The 17,999-nt window shown below is 39.9% G+C and overlaps 1 protein-coding gene across 10 annotated transcripts in view; it reads right to left on the bottom strand.

Moving 5' to 3' along the window:
* Positions 1–17,999, bottom strand: part of PTPRM (protein tyrosine phosphatase receptor type M) — an 847,035-nt gene that overhangs the window by 506,342 nt on the left and 322,694 nt on the right. For all 10 annotated transcript variants that reach the window (XM_065534197.2, XM_065534199.2, XM_065534198.2 and 7 more), the window contains one exon: positions 5,259–5,530. In XM_065534197.2, the coding sequence (XP_065390269.1) occupies positions 5,259–5,530 (272 nt within the window). The remainder of the gene's footprint in view (positions 1–5,258; positions 5,531–17,999) is intronic.

Here is a 17,999-nt window from a genome sequence, read left to right as displayed (position 1 = left end):
TAAAATCAGGATGTGGGTTTTTTAATTATATACTTAATTCTTAGAACAAGTAGAATGGGAAAGGAGTGACTGATAAATCAAAGATTCAAAATAGTCCTGTCGAAACTATAAGGCCAGATGATTGTTTTGGAGCTTTCTGTAGGTACCTAGCCATCTAGTTGTTAAACGTTTTCATGGATATTTGAAAAGAAGACCATATACTTGTAAGAACTGTTCTTTTCTCAAGTTTCTGCCTTGTGCTTTGTTGACCTGAATTGCATTATTATTGTTTATGCGAAGAAAAAAAAGGAAAGCACAAGCTTTTCCTGTAGATTGTATTTCCATTTTAAAATAAAAACAATTTTCCCAACAAAAATAAAAATAAAAATAAAAGCTTAGCAACACTGTATTAAAGAATCTCTACAAATCCATGTTTAAATTCAAAGTATGAAGCTATTCCTAATGAATCTATCAGTGCTATGAACTGAATGTTCATGCTGAAACCCTAGTCCCAAATGTGGTGATATGAGGAGGTGGGCCTTGGGGAGGTGATGGGCTCAGGAGAGGGGAGCCCTCATGATGGGAGGAGACCTTCATAAGAAAAGGCGTGAGAGCTCTTGCTTCCCTGACCTCCCGCCAACCCTGTGAGGACACAGAAAGAAGATGACCATCTGTAAACCAGGAAGAGAGCTTTCACCAGAATCTGACGATGGTGGCACCCTGATCTTGGAATTCTCAAACTCTCGAAATGTGAGAAATATTGTCTGTTGTTTAAGCCATACAGTCCTGTGGTATTTTGTGACTGCAGCACAGCAGACTAAGATATCAATGAAGCAATACATTCAAAAGTGAATCAAAAAGCTATGAGAATAAACTTCTAACTTAATTTGGCAAATCATTTACCTTTCAGTAAAGCGTGAGAGATCACAGTGAAAAGTGAGAGGGCTCTAAAAACGTTAGGAGCAGAAGTTCACAATTGGGAAGGCGAAATATTTTATCCAAAGGTGCTCAAGAAAATAAGAATTCACTGAAAACGACAATGGCCTGAAATACATAGGACCATCTGACTCTCAGTGTAGTCTGATAGTTCCTTTATAAAGTCTCCTCTTCCAAGACTGTTCATAAACCACATCATTCCTTTAATGCAGCTGACTGAGCTAGGGGTATAAAAGACAAAACAGAAATTCCACATCTGACTGCAGCCAAGGCCATGCTAAACCAGCACACTGTGGCTCTGGAGGCTGTGATGGTCTCAAGACAGCCCATTCTAGAAGTTTTGTGTGGACACTGCTAAGCCCCAAGAGAAGAAGCTCGGGGAAAAGATGAGCAGGACGTACCTTCTGATCTCAACCAGGAGTGTGGTCCACTGGCCCAAAAAAAAAAAAAAAAAAAAAAAAAAAGTTTACCTGTTATCCCACTAGCTAGAGAGATTCTCCTTTCTTTTTTCCTTATTTTTTTTTTTTTGAGACAATCTTGAGACAACCACAGCAGACAACCGGAGACTGAGGAAGAACCTAGAATAGGTCCCAGAGGGGCAGTGGGAACACTCCAGATCCCTGTCTTCCCTACTTTGGGAAAGGTTCCTCTAAAAGAAGGTCTTTAATCACATTCAGCTTCTCAGCCTAGGCCACCATACAAAAACCTCTGGAGGCCTAGCTTGGCCAAAGCCACTTCTACTGGTGGCCTTTTGTTGTTATTGTTGAGACAAAGTCTCGTTCTGTCTCCTAGGCTGGAGTGCAGTGGCACAATCTCAGCTCACTGCAACCTACGCCTCCCTGGTTCAAGGGATTCTTGTGCCTCAGTCTCCCAAGTGGCTGGAACCACAGGCACGCACCACCACGCCCGGCTAATTTTTCTATTTTTAGTAGAGATGCGGTTTCACCATGTTGACCAGGCTGGTCCTGAACTCCTGACCTTAAGCAATCCACCTGCCTACCTGCCTCAGCCTCCCAAAGTGCTAGGACTAAAGGCATGAGCCACTGCGCCCGGTCACCCATTTGTTTTTTAACCCTATGAAACACATTTCCTAAGTTTTGTCCCAGAGGCCATATGCTTTGAACTACCGATTGGTCACTAGTACATTTATATAAAAAGAATGTGTTTTATTAAATAGGATATTTTCCTTCTGGAGGAAAAACAAATTTTTACTTTTTGTTTTATAAATAACAGCAGTACATGTACGTTGGGGAAAACTGAGAATGTAACAGACGACAAAAAAAAAAAAAAGGTTTTTCTTGAGACAAGGTCTCACTCTGTCACCCAGGCTGGAGTACAGTGGCACGACCATGGTTCACTGAAGCCTCGACCTCCCAGGCTCAAGAGATCTTCCAGCTTCAGCATCCTGAGTAGCTGCGACTACAGGTGCACGCCACCACGTCCTGCTAATTTTTGTTTCTTTTCTTTTTGTAGACACTGGATCTTGCCATGTTGCCCAGGCTGGTGTTAAACTCCTGGACTCAGGTGATCCTCCCACTTCGACCTCCCAAAATGCTGGGATTACAGGCTTGAGCCACTGTGCGCAGCCGAGACACCACACCACTTTCTTATGTATTTATTTCAAGATATATTTCAGTCTTTATTAGATTTTTAAAATTTAAAAATAGAATTTAATGTATTGCTTCATACCTGTTTAATCCATTTAACAACATAACCTTAAATGCATCATTAAATTTTCTTCCATAACATTATTCTTAATGGCTGCAAAATAAATTTTTGTATTGAGATAGCATAAATTAACAAATCCTCTATTGTTGGAAAAATACTGTTTCTGATTTTTCTTTACTATAAATAAGCTGCTATGAATATCCCAGTAGTTAATTATTTGCAATCACTCTTCATTACTTCTTTAGGATAAATTCCTACTAGTGGATTGCTAGATTAAAGCATATCTAATTTTTTTAACAATTTTAAAACTTATTGCCAAAGTACATACTCTAAAAAGATCTTAACAATGTACACATGCACTAACAGAGTTTTCCCTATCTCTTCATTTCCATTAAAGAAGAACACATTTACTTGTCACTCATTAAATCCTAGAAATGGTTGTAGGTATATGCCTACAAAGATAAATTAAGCAAGAAGTTTACAGCCCATTTATTCATCAATCCAGGGGGAGAGAAATTGGGGTTGATGGATCTTAACTCATAAACACCGAACCTGCAGAATGGATTACCGGATGCTGTTCGTGCCCATTTTGAAGACAAGCAGCCCTGGAAAGCCCTAGCTTTCTCTTCCCTATGTCTAACCAAGCACCTCAATTAAACATGAAAAATGATCTTAGATGCATGTTCCAGCTGGCTCCTGTCTGAGCCGAAGGAATTAAAGAAAGAGAAAAGCAAAATATTGCAATCCTCTTTATTCCTCCTCGTAGTCAGCAATTAATTGAGTTTTCTCAATACTGTTAGTTTTAAAAGATGCTGTGGACAAAAAAGAAAAAGCTCTCCAAATGCCCACTGTCACTAATTCCCCACTTTGATCCTAAGTTAGGATGCTCTTGTGTCACAGGCATCCCCAACTGAAGGGCAGACAGGACGTGACGTCAGAACTGGTTTGGTACCACTTCTGAACTGCCCATGGGCCTCCGCCCTTCAGTTCCTTTAAACAGGAACTCAAAGCAGTTACTGCGGGTCTCCACAGAGCCCCCAAAATAACAGGACAGGCCTTGTGGCAGTGCCTCTGTGACAAGGACTCCATTTACATCTGTTATTTTCTCCCTGTTGCTTACATGGGTAGAAGCAAGGACCTGCCCCTCACTGGCTCATCTCCACAGGGCTCATCTCTTATGACTCATTTACTCCTGAAACCCATTTGCAGAGGGCATCTTCTTTTAGACTCAGGTGCTATGCCTTTCTGTGTCACATATGGCCTACTTAATATAGAAACTAAAATATCCAGCTAGGTACAATGGCTCATGCCTGTAATTCTAGCACTTTGGGAGGCCAGGGTGGCAGGATCACTGAAGATCAGGAGTTTGAGACCAGCCTGGGCAACACAGCAAGGTCCTGTCTCTACAAAAAAAAATTTTTTTTAATTAGCCCAACATGGTGGCATATGTCTGTACTTCCAGCTACTTGGGAGGCTGAGACGGGAGAATCACTTGAGCCCAGGAGTTTGAGGCTGGAGTGAATTGTGATCACAACACTGTACTCCAGCCTGGGTGATGGAGCGAGTCCCAGTCAGAAAAAAAAAAAAAGAAAAGAAAATATATTTGCAAACCCCATAGACAGCACTTCTTGCCCTGCTATAAGTGACTTTTATTTTCTTAAAACAATACATGCCAGGCATAAACAAATTTTGAATTATATTTTTTACTAATTTGACAAAGCCTCAAGACACTCCTTATCAAATAGTATAGGATTTTCTTACACTGTTATAAAAATTTATTTATTTATTTATTTATTTAAATTGCAGATTCAGGAGGAACAAGCACCTCAATTAAACATGAAAAATGATCTTAGATGCATGTTCCAGCTGGCTCCTGTCTGAGCCAAAGGAATTAAAGAAAGAGAAAAGCAAAATATTGCAATCCTCTTTATTCCTCCTCATAGTTGGCAATTAATTGAGTATTCTCAATACTGTTATTTTTTACCCAGGTTTGTTACCTGGGTAAATTGCATGACTCTGAGGTTTGGAGGTATGATTAATCCTGTCACCCAGGTCGTGAGCACAGTATCCCAAAGTTAGTTTTTCCACCCTTGCTCCCCTCCCCCTTTTTGTATTCTCTAGTGTCTACTGCTCCCATCTTTATGTCCATGTGCACCCAATGCTTAGCTCCTACTTATAAGTAAAAGCATGCAGCATTTGGTTTTCTGTTTTTGCATTAATTTGCTTGGGATAATGGCTTCCAGTTGCTGCTAAAGACATGATTTCATTCTTTTTTATGGCCGCACAGTATTCCATGGCGTGTATGTACCAGTCCACCACTGATGGACACCTAAGTGGATTCCATGTCTGTGCTATCGTGAATTGTGCTGTGATAAACATTCTACCAAAAAACACCTGAACTCATGTAATTTATTTCCCTTTGGGTGTATACCCAGTAATGGGATTGCTGGGTGGAACAGTAAGTCTCTATTCAGCTCTTTGAGAAGTATCCAAGCTGGTTTACAAAGGGGCTGAACTAATTTACAATCCCACCAACAGTGTAGGATGAGAGTTCCCCTTTCTCCACAACCTTGCCAACAAAAATACACCAACTTTTTCTGATTATAATAACAATAATTTATATTTTTAGAAATTAGAGGATGCTTCAAAATAGGTAATAAAAAGAAAGCACATACCTGATAAAAGTTAGGCCAGAAAGTACTAATGGCCAGTTCGGCCCTGTTCCATGTACGTGTTGGGTCTCCAGATATATTCCAGATAGGACTCCCCAGTGGCCCGTTATTGACCTTCACGTAGACATTGAGTAACCCCGGAGGAGAATTACTCTTGCTGGACACAAAATAGTGAAAATCGATGCAGTGGGTGTCATTTTCTTTAAGTTGGGGTAAGAGCAGGTGGGCTCTCTGCCCCTCAGGTCTCCCAGAGGCATTCACCAGCATGAAAGAACCTGCAAAAACAAAATCAAGGAGAGTCACACCCTGAAACACTACTTTCTGGTTATTTCTGAAAACCCACCATCATTCACATGGGTTGGCCCTGCAATTCCATGTCTTACTGAAACTGCCATTTATTTCATTCCTATTTCATTTATCACCTCCTCCTCCTCCTGTCATCCCCCTATGTGTTCTCAAGAGCGCACATAATATTAATGGAAAATTCCCTGGATGTCACTGTAATTTGACTTCTAAATAACAGAAATGTAGCAAAATGTTTGTAGACTCGCCTTAAATTCTAGCAGTCAGGAGTCACAGGTGATTAATTAAATTAAAAATTGAAATTCCTTATGTAAAATGCATGTCCTCATTCACACCAACCGTGTTTCACGTGCTCAATAGCCACATGTGACAAGTAGCTACCACACTGGGCAGCACAGATACAGAGCATCTCCACCTAGCAGAAAGTTCTACTGAACAGCACTGTCCCATCATGTTAGCATTACTCAGTAATCACTTTGTATAACCCAGAGAAAAACAAAAGATGAGGTGGGCTGTGAATCTTAGGGTGATGATACTGGCCCCATCATGTTCCCTGCTGTCAATGTAATTCAGCACCAGTACCCACCTCCATCGCTGGAACAACTGACTTCTCCTTGACAGTGGAGGTGTTCTCACAGCAAGGTGATGACTTAGGCAATCACTGCCCCAACTGGAGGACAATCATTCTAAGAAGTCTTACGAGCTCTCTGGATCTTGACGCAATGGCCCTAACCTACCCTGGAGTGCTGAGGAGCTTCCAGATGGATTCAAGCTTTCCAGATACCAAGCACTTGAGCCTTCCCCATAGGAATTTTATATTTCACAGAGTAAAAGATAAAAGCAAAATGTTCAAACATAAAAGGGGAAATAGGTTTTCATAGGTCTGATTCAGCACAGAGGAAAAAATGTATTGAAATTCTAAGGAAGAAGTACAGCTGAACTTGGAGTATAAAAATGAAAAAAATAAAAATACTACACAGATGGGTACCCTCATTGTGAATCATAATGTTCAAGGTGTGTATACATGTTAATATGTGTTTATTGTCTACCCACACATATCAGGAAACACACACATACACAGTACTAGAAAATGTATGGAATTTCTGTCTTGTTTACATGCTGTGATTGCCTAAACAGCAAAACAGGAAGACCACCCTTTTATAGTAATTCCCAAAGAATTCCTGTAAGTATCAAATGGAAAATACAGATGTAGATATCCTTCACAGATTAAGAGGCTGTTGTTAAAGGATCTATATTATCATATGCTTTCTTATGGTTACTACCTTTACAGCTATGAGGTGAGCCAGGTTTAACACCATTTATGACAAACAGGAACGGGGTCACAGAGAGATTAGAAGCAGTTTATCTACGTTTTAGGATGAGTTAGTGGCAAAACCAGAACTTTGAGCTTCTGAGTTTCCAGCCCATTACTCATTCTGCCACACTCCAGTAACCTCAAGTTTCTTCATGTGCTTTTTGAACATATATGAAACAAATACCCTTTCAAAGCAGTGAAGTAGCTATTTTGAAAAAGTAGAAATTATAGTAGCTATTTTGAAACAGAGCAATTTTTCAAGCAATGAATGTTATGCACCTAGAAATACAAAAGCCAAGTCACAAGCGAACCTATCTATGAAATATAACTTACCTATGAAATACATTTCAGCATTAAGGAAGAACTTTAACTGTGATTTAAGAAAGAGTTGGGGCAGAGAAAGAACAAGTGGCAAGAGAGTATCATTGAAATAATTCAGGTTAGTTATTGCTTATAAATGTAAAAAATCTTCAAAACATGCAGGGTTGATGAACCCCATCACAAATCCAGAGTAGGACGTTAGTGTATATGAGTTACAGATTGTATTTTTCTGCTCTTAGTAAAATAAAAGCTGATTTATGTCAGATTCTATCACTGGGGGCTCTGTTATCTACAACAGTTACCACAAATATTATTATTAGTGGCACTAAGGCATGACATGTTCTTGAGGTCACGTCTGAATGAACAAAACCTTGAATATGACCATATTGCCAAGAAGATTGTTTCTCTCATTGTTCCCATCACTTAAGCTTGGGCAACCAGGGTGGAAAGCATGGCCATATACACAGGATGGCAAAATAAGTGTTGCCCACATCCTGTGAAGCACTCAGAGGAGTCTCCTTTCACATATTTACATAAACTGGGTACCTTTCTACCATTACTGTTTAGGAAATCACCCAGTTTTCCAAAACTGTTATTTTTCTAGCTACACAGTCTGCCTCCAATGTTTAATCCACTGTGCTCCATTCTAGCATGAAATGCACTTACACTCCTGTGTCTAAAGTACACAAGAATTTTTATGTTGAGATCCAGGTGAAATTCAGGTATAATATAAGTTACTCAAGTGATCCTAGCTTTTAAAGTCCTTTCTCTTCCTTTTTTCCCTGTTTGACTTAGAATAGTCTATTTTGCTTTGAGGCATGCTTCTGTAATGCAAATTAGCTCACACAGGATTACTAGATGGGGAGTGACATCCCTATTACACACAAGTCCTTTTGGTTTATGTGCAGTTTTTTGCAGGACATTAACATTGTGAAGTGATCGGGGCAACTGTTCTCTCAAATAAAGGGAAAGCTTTATCAGTGCATGATGTCTTTTAAACAAAGCTAAACATCCTACAGAAGTGTCTTTCCTCAACGCAAGGAGTGGCAAGAAGGGGCTTTGGTGGTTTCATGTTCCTTTCCACTCCTAAGCTGTCTCCAAAACTGTAAGAACAAGTGAAGAACTGTGCAGCCTCTGCGCCCTTCCTCTGTGTTTCAAAAGGACAAAAAAGGAAAGGACTGGTGAAGAAGACAAATCTCAGATCATAGTTTTAAGTTGACAGCAAGTAGTCTCTATTAGAAGAGAATGTTAGAAGAGAATGACTTTAAGGACTTCTATGGAGAGTGGGAAGAAGTGGAGGCCTTGGGTTCAGGGTCTGAGGTTCAGGGCCGAGGATGGCTCACAGGGTCTGTGCCAGAGTGGAGTTCAGAGAGCCAGCACTTTTATTAGCTTTGTCACTGTTTTTGTTCACTCGCCAGCTACAAAGCTGCATAGATTTGGAAGGGTCAGCCCCAACCCCGTTCTTCTCACAAGATCTGCTATTTTCACTCTCTCTTTTTTTTAGAGACGGAGTTTTGCTCTTGTCGCCCAGGCTGGAGTGCAACGGCGCGATCTCGGCTCACTGCAACCTCCGTCTCCTGGGTTCAAGCGATTCTCCTGCCTCAGCCTGCCGAGTAGCTGGGATTATAGGTGCCTGCCACCATGCCTGGCTAATTTTTTATATTTTTAGTAGAGACTGGGTTTCACCATGTTGGTCAGGCTGGTCTTGAACTACTGACCTCAGGTAATCCATCCACCTTGGCCTCCCAAAGTGCTAGGATTACAGGCATGAGCCACTACACCCAGCCCTAGATCTGCTATTTTCAGCATATGATTTTGTGAAATTCATGAGAGGCTTCTCAAGTGCAGGGGCAAGACTTTGGTGGAAATGCAGACTCTACGAACACTCTTCCTCTGGGAGAGGTTCAGGTCCTCGGGAGGCAATTCTATCTCGACTGCCCCCATGGCTAGTCTCTCCCAAATGATCTGGAAATCAATTGAGCAGCACTCAGATTTCAACACTCATGATCTTTTAGAGGAAAAGTCTCTGCCAAGCACCTTCCCCTGAGGTACACTCCTCTGCAAGATTCCCTTTTTCCCTTCCTCTACAGTCTCCCAACTGGTGTATCTATGCAGCCTGATAATTAACCACGAATGCATACAAGGCAAGTGGGACAAAGCCCGCCACAAAGCACAAGCCCAGCAAATGCTCCTGACTTTCATTATGATGACTTTAGCTCCTCAAACCTACTAAATGTATGGCTTTTAAAAATTATGTGGCTTTTTTTTGGAGACAGGGTCTCACTCTGTCCCCCAGGTTGGAGTGCAGTGGGAGGATCACGGCTCATAGCAGCCTCGACCTCCTGGGCTCAAGTGATCCTCCCCTTTCAGCCTCCCGAGTAGCTGGGATCACAGGTATGCATCACCACACCTGGGTACTTTTTTGAAACTTTTTATTTTGTAGAGAGGGAGTCTTACTATGTTGCCCAGGCTGGTCTCTAACTCCACGATTAAAGCAATCTTCCTGCCTCACCCTCCCAAATGTGAGGATTACAGGTGTGAGCCACTGTGCCCAGCTGGAATTCTTTACCATTTATTTCTATCTCCCCCTGTTCACCTCACAACTCTCCTGGTCCTACTATAATTCACCTAAGTGTAAATTTTTAAGTTTCCTTTCTTTAAGAGAGAAGAACATTAGTACTGAGATAACACAAAACCTTCAACTCAATTAATCTTGCCCTTATGTTTTTGGGGAAAGGTTATCTTTATTTCAGTGTATGGCCATCAGGACTTAACTCAGAGCTTTAAAGTACAAAAGGTGACGTTTCTGTCCACACTCGTGTTTCCTGACAGTGGTGTACTATCATGTGCCAATGAGTTTACAGAAGCAAATGTGAAAGTCTAGCAACCTGCAGTCAAGTTACAATCGGCAGGAGGGAGAGAAATGTTGCTTCTTTGTTTGTTTTTATCACCTATCCGCTATGAAGGTATAAAGTCAACTCACCAACCAATGTTTAGAGAATTACAGAATTCAAAGCATTTATATTCAATTTTACACTATTAAGTCTGTTTTTTAAGCTATCCCTATATGGCTGAATGTTTAATTTTCACCTTCTGCTTAAATGTTTTGACTGAGGAAATGCATTTTCAAAGAGTAATTGGGTCTCCCTCTGTAGTTACTGCCTTACTTCAATTCTTTCCTCCTACAAAAAGCATTCCAACTGGGTAAATTTTTTAAGAATCATAATTCAAATTAGCATAGAAATTCTGTCTGTGTTCAGATAACGAAACACCCTTAAGTCACTAGTATATAAGTAGAAAATGTATCATTGCAGGCAAATGAAATGAGCTCTTCAAAAAGGCACAGCCTTTAGATGCAGACTTAGAAGCTTCTTAAGAATAATTATTTTGGTTTCCCCAAAAAGGAAAACTCTTTGATAAGAACATGCAATGTTCACATTCTCAAATCTCTGGGTGAATTAAATGTAGCTAATCATATCCATTGGCAAATGCTTTTGATTAAACTATCTTCCATCATTGTTTGTGACAGCAGTAATAACTACACAGAACTAGTTATTCCTTTCTAACCCATCATCAAAATTTGCATTGGTGTGTTTGGGGCTCTAGATTTGTCAAGGCTGAGAAAACTACATGAATTGTCTTCCAAGTATATTTGAGAAACTTTGCAAACAACAAAAACAGAATATTTTCCATTATCCAGCAGGAAGGAAGAGCTACATGTATTCTTCAATACTTTAGCTTACAGAGAAGCAGCATTTTATGAACTTTAAAGCTATTATAAAATTCACTTTTTAAAGTTCTTAATTTTAGCAAAAGCCACAGATTATTGGTCTTTGCCTCCCTTGGGCTGTTTTGCCTTTTTCTTGTATGACCATGCCTTTAAATGTGTGGATTTAGAACACAAGAGGGAAACAAAATGTTAACGAGTTCCCTCACTGCAGGCATATCTCCTGACTCTCTTTTATGGGGTTATTTGTGCTTCATCTGACCTATTCGGATACAACCGGTTAGAACAGTTCAGTTCACTAGAGCAGCACTTCTCAAACAATCTATAATGAAAAATCAGTTGTTTTTTTTTAAAGTCCAGTGCATCTCAGACCAATTTATATAAAACACAATAAACAGGAATTGCTAGAAAAATGAAATTGTTTAGACACACAACATGGTAGCCCCACATTTGTTATTATTCAAAGAAATAAAATTACTCTGTCAAATTCCTATAAAAATTTTCTAAAGACTTGCTCTCAGTTTCTGTATTGAACTGATCAGGGACTAGAAACAATGCGTGGGCCAGCTCTGATCTGCCGACCACACTGAGTAGCACAGGCTTAAAGTTATAGCAAAGAGAAAAGCAGTATAGCATCCTTGGTACCCAAATATACATTTTCCCTCAACAGTAGATGAGGAAATTTGAAAGAAAAGAATGAAAAAAAAATCTGGTTTCTTAACCCAAGGGTAAGTTATAAAAGCCAAGCCCTTTGAATATGAAAGAACGTTGCAGAAGAAAATGAAGAGGGAAAGCGGGAAGCAAGTGGACACACATAGTCATGGTGAATGGAAAGGTTGTACCCAGGCTCTGAATACAGAAAAGACCTGGCTTCAAGGAAAGGAGAAAACAAGGGGTGCCAGCAGGCCACGGCACGTAGAATCACCACGTACATCTGCACATCTTAAGGAGAAGGGGAGAGGGTATGGGAGCAAAATGGGCCACCGGTGCCTAAGCCAGGTCCTCCATGAACTTTATCTAATTAAATCCTCACAACAATGAAGGTCTGAAGAAAGAGAGCAGGGTGAACCCACCAGAGGACAAGTGAAAGCATCAGATAAGGCCAAGGGGAAGGCAAACTTTTTACCTTTAAACTCCAAAGGCAATACTCCTAAGACTAATAGTTTTCAAACAGTTTGACTGTAACTCATAGTACAAAATACTGTATTGTATTTCCCCCCCTGCCGCACTCCGAGACAGAGTTTTGCTCTTGTCACCCAGGTGGGAATGCAATGGCACAATCTCAGCTCACTGCAACCTCCGCCTCCTGGGTTCAAGTGATTCTCGTGCCTCAGCCTCCCGAGTAGCTGGGATTACAAGCACACACTACCATGCCAGATAATTTTTGTATTTTTAGTAGTGACGGGGTTTCACCATGTTGGACAGGCTGGTCTCAAACTCCTGACCTCATGTGATCCACTTGCCTCAGCCTCCCAAAGTGCTGGGATTACAGGTGTGAGCCACCATGCCAGGCCAATATATTGTTCTTTACATCCAGTATACATGTGTAAAGCAATGTGTGTCTATATACATGTACCTACACACACATACCGAGGCTTTCATTAAAAAAATATGTATCACTATGCTTTTAACCACGTGTACATATGTACTGCGTGTACATTTTCTATTCTAACTCAGTTGCATTTTGCAAAATCAATTAATCAGTTAATTCTGGCTGCAACCATCAGAGCCCACAAATGCTTTAAGACCATAATGCAACTCCTCCCAATAATCAAAACCACTGTGCTCTGCTTCCTTAGAAAGCTTTTCATTTTTAATTTGTCCTTTACACTTTGATCTCATCCCGATTATCATAATGCCAGGTTACACCCCTCCTCCAACTCCCTCAGCCAGTACTCACACAGCACCTAAAGAATGTGTCTCAAGAAACTTCCTGAAATAGGGAAGAGGAAGGTCTGGGGAGAAATAAATGAACTACGGGAGAAACGCTCAAAGGGAACAAAGCCTCTGCAGGCAGGTGCCACCATTGCTCTAAAAATGCTTATTAGCACCCATTTCAGTCTGATGAAACCAGTCTCCAAGTTGCATTCGCATTCTGCAGACCAGATATCATGCATCCTTCCTAAGCTACTGCCTCTTCTATGCCCCTCCTACAAACATGAAATACTTATTTCTCAGCCACTAGGGAATGAGACATGAATAACAAAAATTCTGTCTTCTCCCAAATGACACATTTTCTTTTCTATTTGCCCTGTCTCTTCTTGCCTTCCTTGTGGATTCCCAACAATTACTGAAAGAGACCATTTGTTAGTTGTACTAGCTTTTGCCCTATTCATGATGTGCTGGTGAAAACACAGTAAGATAGCAAAAAGAAGTAACACTGTATCACAAGAAAGCTGAAGTAAAACTCTCTAACCAACTGCACATCTCTTTACTCCCTGATATGGCTTGGCTGTGTCCCCATCCAAATCACATCTTGAATTGTAGTTCCTATAACCCCCACGTGTCGTGGGAGGGGCCCAGTGGGAGTTAATTGAATCATGGGGGTGGTTACCCTCATGAGAGTGAGTTCTCCTGAAATCTGATGGTTTTATAAGGGGCTTTTCCCCCTTTGCTGGGCACTTCTCCCTCCTGCCACCATGTGAAGAAGGATGTGTTTGCTCCACCTTCTGCCAGGATTGTTAAGTTTCCTGAGTCGTTCCCAGTTATGCAGAGCAGTGAGTCAATTAAACCTCTTTCCTTTTAATACCGAGCCTCAGGTATTTCTTCATAGCAGTGTGAGAATGGACTAATACACTCCCTCACCAGGGACAGGGGCTAATGGGATCATCCTGGCATGGACCATTCTACAAATCATGCCATTTAGTTCCTGGTACTCTGTTCTACTTGAAGGAATTCCACATCCATCTAGGTGCTACAAAATTAATAAGCACAGCTCATATACCTCAGATGTGCATATAACCTTTGCTTTAAGACATTTATATTAAATACCAAAAAGATATTCAATTGTCAATTTAGTGATTCACAGCACAACTGAATGGCTATTTTTATTATTCATAGAAATATTGAGCTGAACAAAAATATATTATTTCACCTTAACTAGTCCCTTTTAGCCATGGCAGGATTCATCTGAGCACCCATTATGTGTTGGGGCATTTTGAGAACTACAAGCAATACAAACTTGGACCTATTCCTCCAGCAAGAACTTCACAGTTCAGTTGTGTATCGTATTTTAAGTTGTTTTCATTCAGCACAGAAAGAATAAAAAGAGATTCACAGAATTAGCAAATCAGATCATTAAGTTCACCAACGGGTACATAAGTAACCACCAGAAGTGGCTATAAACTTTATGGATTTAGGACCGTCAATCTTAAAAGGGACTTGTGAAACACAGTTATCATACGAGACAAAGCAGCATCGGAAGAGGCTCACTGCAGAGAGGAAACCCTGGGGGTTCCGTAGTAACAAGTAATGTGCTCTCCTTTTATAAGAAAAGGGAAGCTTTAATGAGAACTAAATTGTATTACAGTGTGTCATTTAGACAAACTGCTTCAGTGACTTAGGTGGAAAATACTAAGTGTGAGTTTTGTAATTTGTAAGTAAAAAACAAACACTGAGTAAAGCAAACACAACCTTTTAACTATCTGAGGACGCTAATGACTGTATCTCAGGAAATGAGCCACACATACAACAATCGAGTAGTGACAGGCTGACTATTTAGAATGTTCTAAAGAGGCTGTTTAATTTCCCATACGTCAAGTTTTTCATTGATTGACATCTTTAGAAACAGGTTCGTTTTTGTTATAAATCTCAGAATGACACAAGCCATCACAATATAAGCTTCCGCTTATTTTTCCCCTAAATTAGTGTTGATTCAGAGATCTTTTTTTCTTTCCACGTGTGAAAAAAAGCTTGTGCTATTCAGTATGGTCTGCAGATCAGAGCCATCTGGTGATAGTCTACCAGCTAAACTATTATGACTTGCCTTAAGAAGACATTGTACAGTTAGCTTACATATAAAATGCAGGCCAAACTTAAATATTTAAAAGGTCTATCTTTGACACATTCAAATACTTGCTAGTGGTACTCAGAAGAAGCTTGCTAAGTCATCCTTTGTCCTATAAAACAGTTCAAAAGACTCCAAGGGTTCTGTCGACATTCCTGATTGAACGTCCCCCATATTCCTGAAGAAGAAGCCAAAGGATGTTTCATTAGCCAACTAGGGTGGGAAACCAGAGTCATGCAGGAATTTTCACTGCTTGCTCAGAAGGTAGAAAAGAAGGAACTGTCGAAACTTAACAAGGTGAGTCAGTGGAGAAAATGAAACGGCTTCCACATTAAACTAACAATACAGTATCAAGTTTATAAATTATCAAAAGTCTGGAACTTAAGGAATCTGTTGGATTCATTAACCAGAAAAAGCATCAAAATACCAATAAATAATTAGCAAATAATATGAAAAAGCAATCTGCATTAGCAGAAATACTATTAGAACAGAGATGTCTGGGAAAATAGTTATTTTACCACTGAACCAAGACATTTAAGTTAAAGCAAATGCTGGGTATAATTTTAACATGGATAAATTTCTTAATTACATAAACATTTCAACACTATGTGCTTGTGAGGTTCTGGTGAAGTTCCTGGAAGGGTTCAGGAAAGAAAGAAGCAGGGATTTTATCACACACAGCATCCCAACAGCAGAGGCCACAGAGAGAGTCACACTCCTTGCAAGAGCAGGCTGGCAGATAACTCCCACCTACAAAACTTGCTAGTTCTGTGACCTTATGAAAATCACTTTCAATCTGAGCCAGTTCATCCATCAACTGAAAAACACAGTGCCTACTGTGAAAGAACTGGACTAAGGCAAGCAAAGTCCTGTGCTGGGCAGGACCTGAGGCAGGCTCCCTGAGCTTGGTAGGAAAAGCTGGGCTCTGTAGCCAAACAACTGGAATTAGGATCTTGACTCAGTCACACGCTGTACGTCCTTGAGCAAGTGAACTACTCTTCTTTGCAAGTTTCTTAATCAAAGAGGTGGTTGAATAAATTAAATAAAGTAAATCATGTAAAATGTTTCTTAAAAGAGTGACTGGCATAGAACAGATATAAGTCAAAATTCAACCTTTGTCCCAGTTTTTATCCAAATGCATTTGAACTTAGCCTAGGAAGACAAGATAACAGAGTTCTTACTTCAAGGTAATTTCTTACACCATAAAATTATGGGTATCAATGATCATGGAATTATACAGGTTACCATCATCCATCTCTAAATCAGCATAACAAGATCAGTAATACAAACCAGGCATGGCACTTGGATTTATCTTCAATATCGAAACATGAATTTTCAAATATAAATAATCATTCTAGATGCAACATGGAGTAAAAAATCTTCTAGTGTGATTTAAATGCTTAGATGCTACCAAGTCTATTAAATTATAAATATATATATTTAATTGTAAGAGCAAAAGGCTACAATAATTAATGGTGATTATGAAAGCTGCTAATTATACTTATAAAACCAATTGTTAAAAACTTTCAAATCATTAAATACATAACTATATTAACAATTACTATGGGAACTGATAATAGCTGATATATGATATTTAATACGTGCTGGGCATTCTTCCAAATGTTTTACGTATATTAACCCTTTTACTCATTACAGACAAGGAGGAAACTCAGGCGTAGAGGGGGTAAGTAGCTTGCTCAAGATCATGTAGGTAGTAAGTGGTAGAGACAGAATATGAACCTCAGGCAAATGTGCTCTAGACTTTGTGCTCTTAAGCATGATACTAAGCTGCCGCTCAGTTTAAGGGGAAGCACATTAGTTAGATAACTTCAGGAAGAACATTATATCCTTGTAAGTATATATATAAATAACACCTAATTTTATTCATAAACATAAGATAGCAGAGCTAAATAAATTTAAGATAGCAGAGAATAACATGTGAACATGCTCACTACCATGGGGGCAGGTCCAGGCTAGACTGCTGGAGGACGGGAGACAATGTGGAGCAGAGAACAGCCTTCCCAGTTAGGACCAGCTGACCTGACAGCTGACTGCAGATGCAAAAGTGAACGCAGCCAAGATCAGCCATGCATGGCTCAGATCAGCTGAACCATTCAGCAGAGTCCAGCCCCAATTGCTGACCCATAGAATTATCAACTATGAGTGTTGTTTTAAGACAAGCTTGAGGGTGGATTCTTCCTCATCTGTATTTTGAGCATTTTCATAATAAAAGTTTTAAATGATTTTTAAAAAGTTTTTAAAAGCGCTAACAATATCTAACTGAACTGAATTTTGGATCATGTTATATCATTGAGAATGCATTACAGAAAATTAATATGTCTTTCTTCGGTACTTGGTTGGACATGCGATTTAAAAAAGATAACCAATTTGAAAATTTAATTTGACTAAACCAATTTTTTTAAATCACCTAATGAATTTATATCAATATAGACATTTTGAATTTCTCACACACACACACACACACACACACACACACACAGTCATGCATCACTTAAGGACATTTTGGCAAAAGATGGACCATATATATAACTGCAGTCCCATAAGATTGTAATGCTGTGTTTTTACTGCACCTTTTCTATGTTTAGATACACAAATACTTACCATAGTATTCTAGTCGCCTACAGTTATTCAGTACAGTCACATGCTACAGTTTGTAGTCTAGGTGTGGAGTAGGCTCTACCATCTCGATTTGTGTAAGTGCACTCTATCCTGTTCACACAATGAAAAAATCACCTGCCAATACATTTCTCAGAATGCAACTCTGTCATTAAGCAATGCACGGCTTTATTACAGGTATATACACACATACAAATATACAGGGAGAGTGACCGGGATAGAGAGAAAGGAAGAGGCAGGGAGGAAATGGTTTTTACAAACGAATTTGCAGAAAAAAGAGTAAAGATGGTAAAGTTCAGGTCTTTGGCAAGACTGGTGCATGTTGGCCGGGTGCGGTGGTTCACACCTGTAATCCCAGCACTTTGGGAGGCAGAGGCGGGCGGATCTTGAGGTCAGGAGTTCAAGACCAGCCTGGCCAATATGGTGAAACGCCAT

This window comes from Macaca fascicularis, chromosome 18, assembly GCF_037993035.2.
Source record: "Macaca fascicularis isolate 582-1 chromosome 18, T2T-MFA8v1.1".
NCBI classification, from domain to species: Eukaryota; Metazoa; Chordata; class Mammalia; order Primates; family Cercopithecidae; genus Macaca; species Macaca fascicularis.
The sequence above is the reverse complement of the archived record's forward strand: the minus strand, read 5'-3'. Positions and strand labels throughout refer to the sequence as shown.